Raw genomic sequence first — 21,004 nt, 5'->3', positions numbered from 1 at the left:
AAATTATTGTAATCATTTTACAATAAAAATAATAATAATAAAGTAAAAATAAAAATTTATTTATTAATTTATTAATTTAAATTTAATTATATTTTATTTTATTTTATTAATTATGTAATTGTTTTAATTCTTTTTTTTTTTTTTTTTTTTTATAATTTTATAAAATTAATTACTTTATTATTAATTATATTATTTGAATTTGATTTTAATGATAATATAATATTTTCAATTTTTTCATCTTGATTATCCATATAAATTAAATTTAATTCTTTAATTAATAAAAGTGATTTTGAGTTTAATAAATCTAATATTTGATTAATTTTTGAAATATCAATTACAAATTCCAAAGAATATAAATTTAAAATTAAATTATTATTTTCAAGATATTTAATATTATCAATTATTAATTGTGATGTTTTATGATCAACTGGTTTTTTAATTAATTTCAAATTTCTAATTTTATTATTACTATTATTTATATGATTAAAATAATTTTGATTTTTAATTGGTAAAGATAATAAATCTCTAAATAGGTAATTAATTAATAATTCTGAAATTGGTATAAATGATGATTTAATTATTAATGTATTAATTGAATAGTTTTCAATATCATTTTTGGTTTTTGTTGTTGAGGTTGAGGTTGAGGTTGAATTTGAAAGTAATGTTGAGAATACAATTGATGGATATATATGTGGATCAATGTCAACTAATTTTAAACTTTTTAAATATGGTAATGATTTTATTATAGTTTGAATTCCATTTGAAATTAAATCAACTTCATTTAAATTATTATTTTTTGCAGTATCAAATAGTTTACAATAATTCTTTAAAGTTATTGATTTTAATGATTTTGTATTTGAAATTGAATTGATCATTTGAATCCAATCTTGTTTAACTGAATCTTTATGTTTAATTGTTTTAAATAAACTATTACAACTATAAGAGCTTGATGAATTATTTATATGAGTTTCATCATTACTTGAACTACTATCATCATCACAACTACTATCATCATCACTACCATCACCACTACAATTATTTAATTTAAACATTTCATGAAATAAAAATGTAATGAAATTGTTCTTAAATTATTAAATCATTTATTCTTATTAAATTAATTGTTCAACAAATTCTGAATATCAATAGAAATTGAAATTACGAATTATTATATCTGGATTAAATAAACAAGAATAATCACAATGATAAAATCTTTCAGAACCAGGATAACAACTATTTGGTGAATATTTTAAATGTTTTGGATTTAAGTATAGTAATAGTTTCTTTAATTCATTGAATTCATTTTCATATAATTCACTAGTTTCATCATCGTCATCATCATCGAAATCATATTCTCTACAACCAACTATATTTAATTTATTAACATTCATTTTATTATCTAATGCAATATTTTCATTTAAATTTGAAAAAACTTGATTCTCTTCATCAATAAATATTTTATTTATATTAATTTCAACATTTTCATTATTTAGTTTATATTTAAAATTTGGATTTGATAAATATTTAATTACTTCTTCATTATCTGGTAAAACAGAATTTGATATGTTTATTATAATTTTATCAAATTCATTTGGATTGATATTATTATTATTATTATTATTATTACTATTAAAAGAATCAATAAATTCATTTAATATTAATAATGATTTATCTTGAAAATTAAATATTTTTTTAATATCATTTACATTTATTTTAATTATTGATTTCTTTTTACCAATTTCTAATTTAATTTCATTGGGTGGTTCAATATTACATATTGGGGGAATAATAATTTGTTAAATTATTAATAAATCCAATATGATTATAATTAATTGAAAATACTTTCTTTACTTGAGAATTTCCTGAATCGGTATCTTCAAAACTAATAATTGGTTTTAGTAACCAATTACCAATTCCTCTATTTTCAATTAAATTATTTGTTATTATTGTTGATATTATATTAAACCATTTATTTGAAACTAATGAATAATATATAATTTCATTTTTATATAAATAATATCTTTTTATTGAATAATTTTTATTTTTATATTTAACTTTATTTGAAATTAAATAATCAATAATATCCCTTAGAATAATTATTATTATTGTATCTTGAAGATATAAATTATTAACATTTGTTATTTTATTTTCATTTTCTAAATTAGTTTTTTTTATTTTTTCATGTAAATGTTTAATTTCTTTTTTTTCCATTTTTATTTATTATTTCCAATTTACATATAGGTAAAAAAAAAAAAAAACAAAAAAAAAAAACAAAAAAAAAAAAACAAAAAAAAAAAATGGAAAGTGTGGGGAGTTTTTACACAAAAGAAAATTAAATAAATAATTGTGTGTGTTTACTTTTTAATTTATTTTTTTAATTGTTAAAATTTTTTTATTTTATTTTATTTTTTACATGAATGTTTTAATAATGAGTAGAAACCTTTTGTTCCTTTAGAGACAGAGAAATTTCTAAAAATAGTGATTTCATTTTTTTTTTGAATTTCTTGTTTTTTTCATTGGTTTTTCATTTAGGTCATCATCATCGATTTGGGATTTTTTATTACTCCCTCTTGAAGTTATTGTTCTTTTTTTATTTGAAACTTTTTCTTTTTTATCACCATCATTTTCATCCTCTATAATAATACATTCAGTTGATCCACTCTTTTTTAATTTTTCTGTTGTTTTATTCTTTGATCTTGATTTTTCTCCGTCATATTTTTTCTCTTCTTCTTCTACTTCTTTTTCTTCCTTCTTTTGATTTGATTTTCTTGTTTTCTTTTCTATTTTATTATCAATATATCCAGATGCTGATGAAACATCAAGATCATCTTGTTGTTGTTGTTTTAATTCTATAGTTTTCTTATTATCTTTTTCTAAGATTTGTTGTAATTGATGTTGTTGTTCTTCATAAGTGGTGGTGGTGGCGCTATTATTTCTCGATTTTTTTTCAGTTTTTATTAGTTTGTCCTTCTCTTTTTCAGAATATTTTTTTTCATCTCCTTTTTTTAAAAGTTTTACTAATTCTAACCTAATTCTAGCTTTTTCAAGTTCTAGTTTCTCTTTTTCAGATTCGATATCCCATTCTCTTGATGATTCTAATCTTTGTAAATTATTATTTATATTATTTAATCCATTAATTAAAGTATTATTTAAAAAACTTAAATTATTAATATCTTCATGGATACTATTATTATTTTTATTATTATTTATACTATTTTTATTATTATTATTACTATTATTATTACTATTATTATTATTATAATTATTATTATTATTATTATTATTATTATTATTATTATTATTATTATTATTATTATTATTATTATTATTATTATTATTATTATTATAATTATTATTATTATTATTATAATTATAATTATTATTATTAATATTATTATTCGCTAAAGATAATAAATTTGCAACTTGTTCTTTTAATTTATTATTATCATTTTTTGATTCAAAAATAATTGTTTCTAAAAATGATTTTGAATTATTTATTTCTTTAATATGTTTATCTAAATTTAGAATTTGATTTTTTAAGATATTATTCTTTAAAATGACTTTATTGATATCTTGATTTGATTGTTTTAAATCTATATTTAGTAAATCAATTTCTTCAAGTAAAATCTTTGTATTTTTAACCATTGTATAATAGTTTTCTTTTAACGCTAAAAATGACTTTGAATGGCTGGATTCAAGTTTATTCAATTGATTTTGATGTCCAATTTCAATGTTTTCCATTGTTTTTGAATTTAATTCAATTAACATACCAATTTGTTTTTTATGTGTTTCTTTTAATATTGATATTTTTGATTCATATATTTTTTTTAAATTAATTAAATCTTCATTAGTAATATTATTCTTATTGCCAATTTCAATCTCATTTTTTAGATTAACATCTTCATTATTTATTTCTTTTTTTGAAACTTTTATTTTTTTTTCTTTATCATTTTTATTTTCATTTTCATTTTTATTTTCATTTTCATTTTTATTTTTATTTTCATCTTCATTTTCTATTTTAATTTTAATTTTTTTCATATTTGTTATTATTAGATGAATAAATTTTATTACTTGAATTGAATGAATGGATGAGAAAAAAAAAAAAAAAAAAAAAAAAAAAAAAAAAAAAAAAAAAAAAATTCAAAAAAGCATTTTTTGTGGCGCCAAAAACTATTTATTTGAAAAACAAAAATAAAATCGTCTAGATATATAAATAATTATTTTAATTTTTTTTTTTATTTTTTATTTTTTTTTCTTTTTTTTAGTAAAAAATAATAAAAATAAAAATAAAAAAACAATTAAATTTACTATTTAATCTAGAAAAGAATGAAATGAATTAATTTGTTTTTTATTGTGGTTTTGTTTTAAATTTTATTTTTTTAATGCTTTATTTAATTCTTCATAATTATTTGTATATAATTGAAAAATGATTATTAAAGTAATATAAAAGATAAAAATTTCTATTTGTTGTAGTTACATTAATTAGAAAATGTTTAAAATGAGTATCAATTCCTAAATAATTTTCAGTAATTTCAGGATCTTGATTTAAAATTTCATTCAATTGTTGAAATATATTAATTCTTCCATATTGTGCTGAAATTGTTAAAACCTCTTTAATTGCATCAATAGATTGAGGTAAATAATTAAATAAATTTCTAAAACCTGAAATGTTACCAAGTCTACCTATTTCAAATAATAATTGTTTACAAATTTTACTTGAAAAGAATCTTTCATTTGTATACTCTTTAAATTCATTTTCAATATAACCCATTAATTTATTAAATTCACTAGTTTGGTAATATAAATTTATTGGTTGGATTTTAAATTTATTTAAATCTATATATGATGGCGATTGAGAATAGTAAGCCCAATTTACAAATTCTGAAAATTTAGAAAGTTCACCACTACTATTGTGACCAATATTTGTTTTTAAAGTATTGATAATATTATCACTATATTTTTTTTTTTTAATTATTTTATTTCCATCCAAAATTGTTTTTGTTTTTGATAATATAAATATCAATTCATTTAAATATAAATTCTTATCTCTACATAGTGCTATACATTCATTTACAGCGTTTTCATTTGATAATGGCGACCCATCACCATTACCACTAAATAATTGTAAATTTTGAATTTTAATAAACCAACACATTGTTTGTAAAAGTTTACCATTGAATGAGGTTTTTCTATTATGTAGTAAGAATTCTGAATCAAATGGTAATAGTATATTTTTAATGGAATCATTGACACAATTTGATTGAATTCGTAAATCAGTATATCTTTTAATTAAATTAATACGACCATATTCATACCAACATGATATTGAAATTCTATTGAAATGATTATTAAATTTATTAAAACAATAATCTAACATTTCAATAGTTTCAATTGAATGTGCAATTGAAATTGTAGGTGTTGGATTTACCTCTTTTAACCATTTATCAATTGATTCAACTGATTTTAAATAAAATTCTATTAATTCAATATCTTGTAATTCAATTAACATACAAATCATTGTTATTGGATGAATTTTAATTTGATTCTTTGAAATTTCCTCTAAGAATTTAAATTGCTTTTCTCTATTATTTTTACAATGTTTGAATAATAATTTTGGAGTTTTTGATTTTCTCTCATATAAACCATATACACATTCTTTATAGGTTTCTTGATTAATTTGATTTAAATCTGAATATAATAATAAATTATAATTACCATGTTTTAATGATTGTCTAAATAATTTTGATTTTGAAACTGATCTTTTAAATCTTGGTAAAATACTATCATATTTATTATCAACCAATATTTTTATAAATTTAACATTTTCTTTTAGTTTTTCATCACTTTCATTATAATCATATATATTTATATTATCATAATATTTTAAATAATATAAAAATGGTGGACTTGGTTTTTTCATTATTTTAAATAAATAAATTTCTAATAATAATTTAAATTCATTATTAAATTCATTATTATTAAAATTAATTAATTTTCTTAATGATAATTTTAATAATGAATTATATTTTAATTTTATTGAATTTGAAAAATCAATTAAATTAATTTCATTTTGGTCATAGGAACAATTGTTAATTTTATAATCACCATTAATTATTTTTATTTTAATTGCAAATAAAATTGATTCAATTAAATTATTTAATTTGAAATTTGAATAAAATGGATCACTAAATGGAAAGTATTTTTCAATGATTGCTTTTAAAATAATTTGTAAAACATCATTATCATTTAAATTTAAATTATTTGTTATTTCATTTGTATCAAATAATGCATTTAATAATTTATAAATATTTGGTTTAAAATCATTTTTGAAATTTTGATTCTTATAGTAATCAAATATTTTATTATCTTTTATTATAGATGATGATGATGAAGTTGATAAAAATGAATTAATCATTTTTAAAGAATTTGATTTCATTATACTTTCAAATAACTTTATTCCGAAAGTTTTATTTTTTAAAGTATCTTGTTCAAAACCTTTTTTATATAAAATTTTATTTACAATTAAATTACCACATCTCGTTGAAATTAATAATAAATTAGAATAATCAAATTGATGGTTTTTTTCATAATTTTCTGAAAATAAATTTAAATAAAATTTATAAACTAAATTATTTGTACAGTCCCCATCTAAATTATTTATATTTTTGTTATCTTTAAATGTTTTAAATAATCTTTCAAATGTTTCATCCATTGATTTTAAAAATAAATTTGATTCACTAAATTTATTTTGAATTACTGATGGTAAATGAGTTGTAAAAACTATATGTTTTTGAAATTCAATTTTATCTTTAATTAAATTTATATACCCATTATCCAACATCCATGATATATGAATAATATCATAATATCTAAATTTATTAATTCCTAAACATTGAAAATTTGAGAATATCTCATTAAATATATATTTATTTCTAAAAATTTTCCAAAATAATTTCTCATGCAATTCAATTTCTATTTTATTATTATTATTATTATTATTATTATTATTATTATTATTATTATTATTATTATTATTGTGACTATCCATTTTACTTAAATATGTATATAATTTAGAAATCATTGTTTTTTTTTTAAGCAGTGTTTATTTTAAAAAAAAAGAAGATATTTTGGGTTGTCCAATTTTTTTTTTTTTTTTTTTTTTTTTTTTTTTTTTTTTTTTTTTGCAATCTTTGAATGAAAATCTTATTTTTTTCTTATTTAATCTTTAAAAAAAATAAAAATAAAAAAGAAGATATTTTTAGAATATGATTTTTTTTTTTTTTTTTTTTTTTTTTTTGATATTATTTTAAAATCATTTATTTTAATTTTTTTTTAAAAGTAATTGTTTCCATAAATAATGAGATAGAGTATTAATTAATTGTGAAGCATGTTCTAATTCAAAGTTATCTAATTCTAATTCTCTTTCTTTTGAAATATTTTGATCATCACGTCTGCAAATGAAAGCATCAGTTTCTTTTTCTTTTTCATTCCAAATGAGTTCTAACATTAGACAATTTGCTTTTGGATTTAAAATGAATAAATGATGAACTGGGTCATTATGAAGTTGACGTATACGATCACCACAAGTTTTCACCAAATGACTACTAAGACCTTGCCAAACACTACCCATATATTGGAAGAAATTAATTGAACCAACCAATGATTCATCCATTGATTTCAAAGATCTACGTTTGATAAAACTCATGAAATGATTATATTCTTGATGAGATAGCGCTGGTTCATAAGGATTACCATTTAATAGTTTCAACCAAAGCATATCACGTTGATAAGCCACACTTGATCCAATTACAAATTTATAAATTCTTTGTTTTGCAATCTCTTCAGCCCATGACATTGCTCTATAATTCTTTTCTAATTGCTCCATTGTTGATCTATTAATAAATGGTGATGATGTTGATGTTGGATTTGAATTACCAATACTAATACCACCATTACTATCTACAAGTTTATTTCTATTTGATTGATTAATATCTTCATCATTTCTTTGTTTATTTTGTTGTTGTTGTTGTTGTTGTTGATGATGCTGTTGTTGATGTGATTGTTGTTGTTGTTGTTGCTGTAATTGTTGTTGTTGTTGTTGTAATTGTTGTTGTTGTAATAATTGTTGTTGAGTTGGTAATTGATTATTTGAAGATAAATGATGGTGACTATGTGATCTTGAATGATGGGTATGATTATTAATACTATCTTGTGGTATTAAAGGAGATTGAGTGCTTGATAAAACTGGTGTTAAATTTACTCTAGTGGTTAGAGAATTTGAGCTATGATAATGGTGATGATGATGATTAGATAAATGAGTATGACCACTATTAATACCAGCCATTGAAGATATTGAACCAAATGAAGCATTATTATTTTGATTGTTATGTGTATGATAAATATTATCAACACGTGGGAATGGTGTATTAGTTGCTGTCTTTACAATGAAATATTGTAATTTAATTGTACGATTTGATTCATTTACAATAGTATGACTATTATTATTATTATTGTTGTTATTACTATTATTATTATTATTATTATTATTATTATTATTATTATTATTATCTGTTGTAGTTGTTTTATCATTATTATTATTATTATTAATGTCAATATTTTCAGATTGTTGATGTTGTGATGATTGTTGTTGTGGTGGTGAAGGAGGTTGATCATCATTATTTAAACAAAATACAACACAAGTCCAACGATAGTCAATTGGTGCAGAATTTGGAGAATAATGAATATCAGCACCTGGACTAATATTAAATTGTAAAGCAGGATAGACACCACATTCATCTAAATTACCAATATTATAGGAAGTTGCATTCTTACAAATATAGCTAAACAATTCAGTCGGTTTAATTGGGATAGCCAAAGAGTAAGAGGATTCGTAAAGATGTGAGTAAGAATGAGCTGGTGGTTTAGGATAATACTTGGGCATTGAATGCATCATTTCAATGAAATATTGAGGTGGATATTTGTTTTTATCATTGGAATCTAGAGTACTCTTATTCATATCACCATCCAAGAATGATTGTAATTTTCTAAGATGGAAATCATAAACAAATGAATTCAAATGTAAATGATGAGTAAACATACCATATTCCTCTGCGAATAAAGTTGATAATGGCTTACTATTACCATCTTTTCCATTAGAATTATTTGAATCTGCATTTGATTGTTGTCTAACTGATGGTAATAAAATTGCAAACAATTCACAAGTAACTGATAATTCTCTAAATCCAATTTTAATTAATAATGAACCACCTTTAAAATTTTGTTGTAAATAAGCTTTTAATTGTATTGAATTATTTGATTGATTTTGTTGTTGTGATTGTTGTTGTTGCTGTTGATGTTGTTGTTGTTGATTTATTGTTGTTGAAGAAGGTGGATTTGAAATTATAATTTTATTTGAATGTAAAACATTTTCCATATATTTTATATATTCTTGAACAAATTGTTCCATCATATTTAATTTCCAATTATTATTAATATTTAAAAGAGGTAATGGTGAAACAGAACCATCTTGATTTTGTGGTATTATTGGTTGATAATTGTAATTTAGTTTTGGTAGAATATCAACTGAACCTTTTGGTGCCATTACAATTCCAACTAAAGTTGGTGAGATGTATTGATGAGTGGTTGTTGATAACTCACCACTACCACCAACGCCAATTCCACCACTACCACTTATACCACCACTACCGCTTATACCACCATTTGAACTACCATCTTTTGTATTAATTAAATGTTCATAAAGGAATGGTACACATCTAAAATGTACTAATCTAGACATTTTCATTATAGTTTCCAATTGATGAGATGATGGTGTTTTATCAGTATCAATAAAGAATGAACGAGCTTGAGCAAACATTCTTTTAGCTTCTGATGTTTTTTCAACATAATTTGCAATACTTTTAACTTGACCAACATATCTAGCCAATGGGTCTATTATATTTGGTAATCTAGTTTCATAATATAATTGAATTGCTGGTGATGGGAAATATTCTCTTAAAATATTTTCAAAATCTGGTATCGATAATAAATTTCTTCTCTTTTGTTGTTGAGTTAGAGTTGTTGAACCACCACCACCACTTGCTGTTGATGGTGATGTTGAAGTTGATTGATTTGGTAATGATGGTAATTGTTGATAACTTGAATTTGCCATTTGTTTGCCAGTACTACCTGATTTTTGTCTTGGTGATGGATTAACAGTTTGATCATCTTTACCACCACCTGTATTAATTGCCAATGTTGATTTATTTGCTGTATTAACATTTGAACCACTACCACTTCCAGATGGATTTGTTTGATTTGGTGCATTTGCAGTATTGGTGTTTGTATTTGTTATCTTTTTTGGTGGTTTTTGATTCAACATAATTAAATCAACATTATCATAGGTATATTTAACTGATAAAGATGAAGACGAACCTATACCACTAACACCACCCATACCTGCACTACCTATATTACCTGTATTACTTGCATTACCTGTATTACCTGTATTTCCTGTATTACCTGTGTTGCCTGTATTACCACCACTGACACCACTACTACCACCACCACTACCTCCAACTGAAGAAGTACCAGATGTTGAAGATGACGAAGTTGCAGTTGAGCCACTTGTAGTAGTTGGATTATTTACAAAGAATGATGCTATTATTGGCGAATTATTCAAAGGAGTTACATGATTGAATAAACCCATTTTTTGATGTAAAACATTATTTAACAAATTTCTTCTCAATGTGAACCAAGTTTGAACTCTATTTAAATTTGCTTGTAAGAATTCTAATTTAGTTTGACTCCAATTATAAGTGTATAATAAAATTTGTTCAGAACTAATGAATGCAATTAAACTACAATATCTAAAGATCATTGAATTCAATTGAGTATCTTTTATATGTGAAAATAGTATACCTTCATTTGTATACAATGAAGTATCTGATGAATTATTTAAAACTTCATTCTGTAAATTGCTATATGTGCTATCGATAGCACTACCATCACCTGTTCCACCTGTACTATCTGATAATGAACCACCTAAACTATCTGAAATTTCTGATACAATATTTTTACCAGAGAATATATATAATCTATATTTATTCTTATTTAACAAATTAATTAATGGTTGATTATTACCATCAATTTCATTTGATTGTTCAAAATTATCTTGTTGTTGTTGATAATCTTGCTGTTGTTGTTGTTGTGGTTGACGTGGTTTTGGAGAATATTTTGTAAATTGTTTTGAAGTTGGTTCAGATTGATATAAAATTGTTGAAGGTAGTTTATAATTTGCATCAGTAACAATTTCATTAATCTCTGAAACAAAACTATCAGTTGCCCAAGTTGAAAGATTTTGAATATTTAATTTAATTTCACAAATTGAAGGATCTTGTAATGATCTACCACGTTGGAAAAGTTTCTTTGATGGTAATAAATATTGATCATTAATATTTTGTGTTGAGATTGAACCTGGAATTAATAGATTTTCAAATGCATATTGACATAATGTTTGATTAACTGATTGTACTAACTTTTCAATTAATAATTGACTATTAATTGTACCTTTAAACCAAAGTTTTAATTGAATCTTTTTATCCCAAATATTACCATCTGTATTACTATTACTATTACTATTATTATTATTATTATTATTATTATTATTATTATTATTATTATTATTATTATTATTATTATTATTATTATTATTATTATTATTATTATTATTATTATTATTATTATTAACTTCATCTGGTTGGAATTGTTCTTGTTGTGAAACGATTTCCACACCCTTTAAAATGTCATCATAAAATTCAGATTTTTGAGAAGCAGAAAATGTTGATAAATCCTTTTTGCATTGGGTTTGTGTAATTGATGTCATTGTTTGATTTAATTGATTCAATAACGATACTACAATGAAAGAAATACCTTGACCAATTGATGATAAAGATGATTGAGCTGTTGTTGATGATAAAAAGTTATAAAGGAATGTAAAATCAGTTGCTTTCAATTCATATGATTCTTTATATTGTTGTAATTGTGATTGTAAAGATGTTGAATTTGTTGTTGTTGGAGTTGGTTGTTGTTGTTGTTGTGGTTGTTGTTGTGGTTGTTGTTGTGGTTGTTGTTGTTGTTGTTGTTGTTGTGGTTGTGGTTGTGGTGTTACTGTTATTATTGGTTGTGGTATTGGTAAAATTTCAGATGTTGCTGATAATGGATTAACTGATGTAGAAGATAATGAGGTCGATGATGATGTTGATTCTAATATACTACTATTAATATTGGATGTAACATTACTACTACTAGAATTTTCAATTGTAGTTGAAGAAGTAATAAGATTTGTTACAATAGGTGTTGTTGTTGTAGTTGATGACGATGATGAAGTTGAAGTAGAAGTTGAAGAAGTTGCCATATTTGTAGTATTTGTATTATTAGCAGGTGATTGAATAGTTGCTAAATGTAAAATTGTAAGATATTGAAGTAAGTTTTGTTTAAAGAATACCAAAAATAAGTAAGGATCAATCATACCATGTCTATCAGGTATTTGAATGGTAACAATTGTTGGATTTATAGTTGGAGGTTTAATGAAATCAATATCTTGTGGATTTAATTTCAACATTGGATTACGAATAATCATACTACTAATATGTTGTAAAGTGATAGCTGATAATCTTGATTCGATCAATTGGAATAACTGTTGAGTGATTTCATTACCTGGTGAATCAATACCAAACACTTCAAATACTAAAAATTGAGGTATAATTGAATTAATTCCAGCACCAGTTGCATTCTCAAAACTTGTAATAGTTGAAGTGGTGGTGGTTGTGGTTGTGGTGGTGGTTGTCATTGTAGTTGTTGATTGTTGTACTGGTGATATAGAAGTTGAAATTATAGTTGATCTTTGTTTTAAATTCATAACTTGATTCAAATAGGAATCTTTAGGTGGTGATGTACCAGGTGATTGTAATGGTGATTGTTGTGGCGAATTAAACGGATCGATGGCATTGATAGTTGTAGGTTCAGATAATTTCATATAGAATATATTACCACCCATTTCACGATAAACATACATTTTCTTTCTATTTGAAATTGAAAATGCATGAAGTACATTTGAATTCAAACCACGAATTGCCAATGTAGCTTGTAATCTATCATGTAATGGGAAATACATTGTATGAACCAATGGACATGTAAATTCACCAAATACAAATGGTAATGGTTTCTTTATTTTATTACCCTTTTTATCGAATCCAATATAAAAGTATTCTTCATCAACTTTTTGTTGTTGTAATTGTTGTTGTTGTTTCAAGTATTGTTGTTGTTGTTGTTGCTGTTGTCTTGATAAACCTTGTTTACCACTCATTTGTTGTTGTTGTTGTTGTTTTAAGTAAAGTTGTTGTTGTTGTTGTTGTAATTGTTGTTGTTTTGAAGGAGTATTTGATGATGACGATGATGATGATGATGATGATGAAGATGAAGAAGTTGAAATATCATCAGGTGGTATTAATAATGGACTACATGATCTCATATCGTCCAATTGATTTAAAAGTATTAATTGATTAACTCTTTTAACAACCTCTGCAATCGATATTTTAATTGACTCTTGTTCTTCTTTTGGATTAAATTTATGTAAACATACACCACCATTATTAAATACTGAATCCATTGATGTTGTTAAAATATCAATACCATTCAATATATTTGGTTGTGGTTGTTTTTCTTCCATAATAGTGGTTGCATCAGTTAAAGTTGCTGTGGATGGTGTTGTTATTGGTGTTAAAGTTAATTTATTTGGAGTATTTGTACCACTACCACTATTGCCAGAATTTAATTGACTTGGTAAATTTACTTGACTAAGATTACGTTGTTTTAAAGTTTCAACCTGTGGTGATGATAATGCACTCTTTGAATGTTGATGATTAATTGGATGAAGTGATGATGATGACGATTGTTGGTGTTGTGAGGACGATGATGATGATGATTGATTACTATTTTGTTGTTGATGAATATCACTATCTAAACTTGTAACACTACTTATTGGCATACTCTGAGATAAAGGATTAATTGATGTACTATCAAGAATATGATGTAGAAAGTTATGTTCTTTGATGAAAGATTTTGTTGAAATTGATGAAAAGAATTGAATCTTTAAATTATTTAAAGTTGGATTATAAAACATAACTAACCAATATGGAATAATAAAATCTTCATCCTTTGAAAATGTATCATTTGAATCACTATTTGATAATAAATTACTTGTATCACCATCAACTAAACTATTAATTGTACTCTTTATATTTGAACTTGTATTACTGCTACTGCTACTACTATCAATACCTTTAAGATCACACATCCAAAGTTGAGATGAACTACCACCTAATGGATTTGAACCACTATTTGTATCATTATTATTATTATTATTATTACTACCACTACTACTATTACTTGATACATTAATTATTGGTGTTGGAGGTGGTGAAGTAATAATTGAAGGTTGTTGTTGATGTTGTTGTAATTTTAAGGTTTTAAGTTTATTTGAATCTTGATAATAAACAAAAGTATCATTTGAGAATCTTTTTAATTTCATTTTACTAAATTGTTCCAATTGTGATGGAAATAGGGTACAACCTTCTTTAGTATCAACGAAAATTAAATTCATTGATTGAGTATGTAAATGATGATACTTTGATTTAAAACTACTTAACCGATTCAAATGATAAATCACTAAATCTAAAATATATTTTGTAACTGGTCTTATAGTTCTTAAACAATCTAAAATCTCTGCTGATAATACTGATAACACTGATTTTCTATGAGTTTTCATTGCTCCCCAAATATATTTTGGTAAATTGGCTTTAATAGATTCAACGAATTTTGGTTGATTATTATTACCACTACGTTGTAAAACACCATTACTAATATGTTGATATGATTGTTGTTGTTGTTGTTGTTGTTGTTGCTGTTGTTTATTTTGTTGATTATATTTTTGTTGTTGTTGATATTGTCTATTATTGTTAACTTGTTGCTGTTGATGATAATGATTATTATTATAATTATTATTATTATTATTATTATGTTGTGATTGTTGATGGTGATGATTATGATAATTTGGTAAAGATGGTTTTGAATACATTGGTGGTAAAACTATACATCTAAATCTAATATACGATTTAACAGGTGATAATTCAGATAAAAGATTTGGATTTGATTCTAAAGAATCTGAAGTGAATCTAAATTGATAACTATAATTTGTTGAACCTGAAGATGGAACTTCACTTGTTGGAGTTGGACCAACACCTGGGCCTTCACCCTCTAATGATGGTGATTGGAAATCTGGGTTATTATGATAAACTACAAATTCCATTTTCAAGAATAATGGCAACGGATACATTCCAATTGCACTATTCTTATGATCAATTGAACGTTGACCAATTTCACCTAAAATTGAAGATAATAATCTTTTTTCATTATTTTCAAAATTATCATTTTCTTCGTAATTATTATTATTATTATTATTATTATGGTTTCTAGATGGTGAATATTTATATGATGATGATGATGATGACTCTTCTTCAGTATTACTACTTGATGAAATATCTTCATCATCATCATCGTCGTCATCTTCATCTTCTTCAGTTTCTGAATCTTGTTGATTATTATCTGTAGTTTCTTCAGATGAACCGCCACCACCACTGCCAGTAGTATTTAATTTTTTATTTAAAGGTTGTTTATCATAATAGAAATAATCAGTTGTTGAAATTTGAGTGAATAATGTCATAGCTTGTGGTGTAAATCTATCTTTTAAGTAGGTTGTAATATTATTTGGATGTGATTTTTGAAGGATACGTAAGAATTGTGTTATATCAATATCAACGAAATACTCTTTACAAGTTGGTATTGAATTTAAGAAATCCTTTGTATCAATTGGTATTTTTTCACGTAAATTGGTATATAATGATTTAATGTAGGCACGTTCAAATGTTGATTTAATCACTCTAATATATTGTCTTGTACTTGGATGTTGTGGAGTTGTATGATGAATTGTTTCGTGGTAGCCACTCTTCTTTCTACTATAAAATTTATGTAATGGTTCATTCACGGAATTTGGTTTTCCATTACAACCTGGTAAAATTCCACCACTACTCATACAAGTTGAGTTTGAATCGAATAATTGTTCAAAAAAGTTTACTGTCATATCACTATGTTGAATATCAATAAATCCTTTAATTGAACATTCATAAAATGAAACAACGAATGATTTATCTTCACCATTACTACTACCATTAGTTTGTTGTTGTTGAGCTTGTTGTTGAGCTTGTTGTTGTTGTTGGTCAAGATTTAAAGTATGTGGATGTAAAAATGTAAATATAAAATCAGATTGATTTATACCTTTAATAAAACATTTTCCACCTTTAAATTTAGAATGAATTGAAGAATTTTTAAAAGTTGATAATTTATCTAATGGAATCTCCAATGTATTTAAAGTTTTCAAAATATCAGATAAAAGATTATATAATCTAATATTTGAAGCGATTGAATTTTGTTTATCTTGTGGTGTTATCATATGAGCTGCAGTTGAAGGTGGTAAATTTACAATTGAAAATAGTTTTCGAGTTTCAGTTGCAAATGATATAATCGATTCTAAAGAGAATATTGGTTTATCAGCTACTAATTTTGAAACTACTGGTTGTGCCAATTGCAACTCTCTAAATAATAAATGAGATGATTTCTCTTGTGAATTAATAACTTGATTTAATTCATTATCTGGATTCGATGATAATGTTACCGCTAGTAAATCATTAAAACTTGAAATCGCTGAAATTATTCCACCATCTGATTCTTCAAACCATTTCTTTAACATGAAAAATAAATCTTTTTCATTAATTTTAAAATTATCATTCATTGATGATGAAGTATTATTATTTTCATTATTATTATTAATATTGTTATTATTATTATTATTAATATTATTATTATTATTATTATTATTATTATTGGCTTTACGATCAGAATAAAACATACCACGTTGTGGTTCCATCCAAAATTCAATAACAATAAAATTTGGAGATCTTAAATAAACTAAATATTGTACAGTTGCTAATACACGTTGACTTAATGATTTCAAAGGAATTTCTTTAATGAATAAATAAGTATTTAAATTTACCAATTGGAAACCTTCACTTAGTCTTTCTTGTGTTATGAAACCTATAACTTGTTCACAAGTTTTTGAATCACATAAATCATAAATCCATCTATGATTCCAAAGATAATATTTTAGATTTGGTTGAGCTAAATAGGGCATAGCTGTATGGAAATGGAATGAATGAGAATTTGTATGAATATTATTACTATTTGAAATCATTGAATAATGATGTCCTCCAGTATTTGAATTTGTAGGTGGTGAAGATAATAATGATGTTGATGAAGTTGATGGTGTAATAGTTGGTGTTGTTGTTGTTGGTGTTGTATTCCCATTTGGTGTTAAACTACCACCACCACCACCACTACCACCACCATTAATTGTTGATGTAGAAGATGATGACGATGACGATGCTGAGGTTATTGTATTGTTATTTGATACAACTGGTGATTTTTCATCTTTTAATAACGATGATGATGATGAAGAGGATGAACCAATTGGTTTTGGTTTTGATGAACTAGTTGGTGTAGTTGGTCTTGAAGATGATGGTGATGTTTGACTACTATTTGTTGGTGAAGGGAATGAAATGGCTTCAAATTCATATTTTACTAAAATTTTCTTTACTTCCTTTGTGAATGTATAAACTGGATTAACATTTGGTTGTTGTAATTGTTCATATGAAACTGTACTACTACTGCTGCTATTAATATTATTATCATTATTATTATTACCACTATCACCTGCAGATGTTTTATTTTTTGATGAACTATCATTTGGTATTTCATCATGATATTCTTCTTGAGTGAAATTACTAATTGGTATTGATAATTTTGAAATATCAGATTTAATATTTGCCAAAGTTTTCTCTCTAATAGATTCAGAAGTTGAAAAGAAGAAAGAATTTATATTACCAAATCCACTCATTTCCCATTGAATTTTAACTACACAAAAACTACTTGATGGAAAATGCATATATTGTGATAAATCTCTTGTTACGACAGTGGTGTTATTTGTATTATTTCCATTTGAAATTAATGGTGGTGAAATAAAAGATGGTGAAGAAGTTGTTGGTAAAAACTTTACAAAATAATGACCATTCAATGTATGATCTGACCATTTTGCAAAATATTTCAATAGTATATTTCTTGAAGTATCAAAACTAATAGTATATTGTGGTATACCATTATTAAATATTTGACCACTTTGTTGTTGATGTTGTTGATTCGAAGACATATCTGAATTTAAATTAATAGTTGGTTTTAACAATACATTGATTGTCTCTAGCTTTAACCATCTTTCCCAATTTTGATAAGGACCTAAATTATTTAATAATTTCAAGAATGATGATGCTTGAGTTTGATAGGCTTGAATTGGATCTTTAGTTGGTGGTGGTGGTACTGATGATGGTTGACATTGAATATAAATCAATGATAATAATCTATCCTTTTCATAAATATGATTTAAAAATTGTTGTAAACTTACAACACTTGATGAGGATGGTTTCTTTGATGATGAAGATGACGATGAACCACTACCCTGACCACCACTATTACCTGTTGTATATTCTTTTAAAAATTCATAATATGCCATTACACCAATTGTAACTTTTACATTTGGTTTAGAATTTGTTTGTTGAGATGATGATGATGATGATGAACTTTTACTCTTTGAAGAAGAAGAAGAAGTAGAAGAGGATCTTAATGATTTTTGATCATCTTTTGAAGATGAACCATCAATTAAATAATTAATTCTATAATCTAATTTAATATTTGGTAAAAATTGAAAATACAAGTTAACTTCTAATTCGGATTCAGGCTTTTTAAAAGATACCAATTTAACATTAAAACCTTCACGTACTCTAAGTTCCAATAGTTTTAAAATGTCAACTTCAACTATATACTCTTTGGCAATTGTCTTCAATAATGGTACAGTTGGTGGTTTTCCAATCCAAGGGAATGGATAATCTATTGACATAATCTGTTGAATATTTGCCATATTATTAATTACAACCTCTGGTGATATGGTTGTATTCTCTTGTGGTGTCGATTTAGTTGGTTGAAAATTATGTGGTATATATGTAGCTTGTTGTTGAATTATAAATGATGATGTTGATTGATGTTGAGATGCACTACTACTACTACTATTTGATCTAGAATGTTTAATCATTGGTCCACTTGATGTGGAGTTTACAGAATTTGACAAACTATTACTACTATTTGATGTTGATGTTGGTGTGGTTGTTTTATTTGGTGTAAACTCTTTTAAAAATAAAGAATTTTGAATATGATAAACTTTATCTCTTGTATTTTGATTCATTGAATAAATACCACTAAAATTATTATTATTTTTATTTTTACCTAAACCTAAAATCTTTGTTTGATCTCTTGATGAAAATCTTGGTATAGTTGATTGATCAAAAAAAGTTCCACCAGTATTTAATGCTAAATAACGCAGAATCTCTGAATCTGGTGAATATCCAAAATCACAATGAATATGAGCACCACTTCCAACTTGTACAATTGAACATGATATATCATTCCTATTAAAATTCATAATTGAATTCTCTACAATTTTAAATTCACTTTCTGCTAATGATATAACACCATCTGTCATTACTAAAAAAAAAAAAAAAAAAGTTAATATATATTTACAATTTATGTATCATACGTATATTAATAAAAAAAAAAAAAAAAAAAAAAAAAAAAAAAAAAAAAAAAAAAAACTTACTAATAATTTGAGGACATGCACCAGATGGTAATAGTGATAATGATAATTGACAATTTTGAAACATTAATGAAAAATCAGATGATATACCACGTTCAATATGTAAATTTTGTTGTATTGCTGAAGCGATTTCATTCTCTAATATTATTAATTGTTCTCTAATATCTCTAATAATACATAATACATTCTTTCTTGTTAAAATTGCACCATGAACCAAAACTTTAAAATGTTCAGGTATAACTCCTTGTGCTAAAACTGTTATATAAATTAATGGTGAAAACTATGAAAATAAATAATTAGTATATTATTGGTGTGTGTGAATGTTTGAATTTTAAATATAAAACTTACAGTTAAATTATCATTCATATTTGGTAAATTCAATGGTAATGAAAGTGATATTAATATTGAGTCCAATGAAGAAATCAATTCATCAATTAATACACGTCCAGATATTGGATCAACAGTTGACATACTCGGTGACATATCCAATGAGAATACGAATCTATAAGTTGAAGACACTACAGAGACTTGAGTTTTAGGTATTAAAGATACAAAAGGTAATTTCATTGTTTTCTTATCATAAAATATTATATTTTCATTATCGTCATCTTCATCATCATCGTCATCGTCATCATCTTCATCTTCCATTTCTCCATTATCACCATCTTGTTTTTCGTCATTCGTAATTTGTTTTTTATGATAACCATGATGATGAATGATTGATGTTGAAGATAGTATAGAATTATAATTATTAAATAAATCTAATAATTTACCATTATCTAATAGACAATATAAAACAACTATTCCTTCATCTTTTTCTGTTATCTTTATACAATTCGATGCAGTTGAAGTTGAATTTGATGATGCTGATGATAGTAAATGTTTAAAATACCATAATACTCTCTCTGTCTTATAGAATGTATAATCTTTTACTAATATATAGATATGATCTGCTTTTGATTTAAGAGCTTCTCGTTTTTCTTTAGGTTTCTCTTCTTCAACTATGATTTTTGTTTCTTTATCAATATTATCACTTTGATGTTGTTGTGTTTTTTCTTTTTCTTTTTCATTTGATGTTGTTGTTTCCAAATCGATTGGGGGTGGATCTTTTTCTTCCATCTCTTTTTATTTTTTTTTTTTTTT

At 24.1% G+C, this 21,004-nt stretch overlaps 5 protein-coding genes across 5 annotated transcripts; all 5 read right to left on the bottom strand.

Moving 5' to 3' along the window:
* Positions 1–149: 149 nt before the first annotated feature.
* Positions 150–1,052, bottom strand: DDB_G0272670 (hypothetical protein; the record flags this gene model as incomplete). The annotated part of the gene is made up of 1 exon (XM_639796.1): positions 150–1,052. The coding sequence occupies one exon, from the start codon at positions 1,050–1,052 to the stop codon at positions 150–152; it is 903 nt and encodes a 300-aa protein (XP_644888.1).
* Positions 1,053–1,139: 87 nt separating this feature from the next.
* On the bottom strand, positions 1,140–2,208 carry DDB_G0272963 (hypothetical protein; the record flags this gene model as incomplete). The annotated part of the gene is made up of 2 exons (XM_639795.1): positions 1,140–1,669; positions 1,908–2,208. The coding sequence occupies 2 exons, from the start codon at positions 2,206–2,208 to the stop codon at positions 1,140–1,142; spliced, it is 831 nt and encodes a 276-aa protein (XP_644887.1).
* A 273-nt stretch (positions 2,209–2,481) lies between these two features.
* DDB_G0272921 (hypothetical protein) lies at positions 2,482–4,035 on the bottom strand (the record flags this gene model as incomplete). Its single annotated transcript, XM_639794.1, has 1 exon — positions 2,482–4,035. One exon carries the CDS (start codon positions 4,033–4,035, stop codon positions 2,482–2,484), a length of 1,554 nt encoding a protein of 517 aa, XP_644886.1.
* Positions 4,036–4,402: 367 nt separating this feature from the next.
* Positions 4,403–7,045, bottom strand: DDB_G0272961 (hypothetical protein; the record flags this gene model as incomplete). The annotated part of the gene is made up of 1 exon (XM_639793.1): positions 4,403–7,045. The coding sequence occupies one exon, from the start codon at positions 7,043–7,045 to the stop codon at positions 4,403–4,405; it is 2,643 nt and encodes an 880-aa protein (XP_644885.1).
* A 273-nt stretch (positions 7,046–7,318) lies between these two features.
* On the bottom strand, positions 7,319–20,980 carry DDB_G0272696 (hypothetical protein; the record flags this gene model as incomplete). The annotated part of the gene is made up of 3 exons (XM_639792.1): positions 7,319–19,752; positions 19,865–20,141; positions 20,210–20,980. The coding sequence occupies 3 exons, from the start codon at positions 20,978–20,980 to the stop codon at positions 7,319–7,321; spliced, it is 13,482 nt and encodes a 4,493-aa protein (XP_644884.1).
* Between the last annotated feature and the right edge of the window lie 24 nt (positions 20,981–21,004).

Source organism: Dictyostelium discoideum (assembly GCF_000004695.1).
Source record: "Dictyostelium discoideum AX4 chromosome 2 chromosome, whole genome shotgun sequence".
Lineage (NCBI taxonomy): Eukaryota > Evosea > Eumycetozoa > Dictyosteliales > Dictyosteliaceae > Dictyostelium > Dictyostelium discoideum.
The sequence above is the reverse complement of the archived record's forward strand: the minus strand, read 5'-3'. Positions and strand labels throughout refer to the sequence as shown.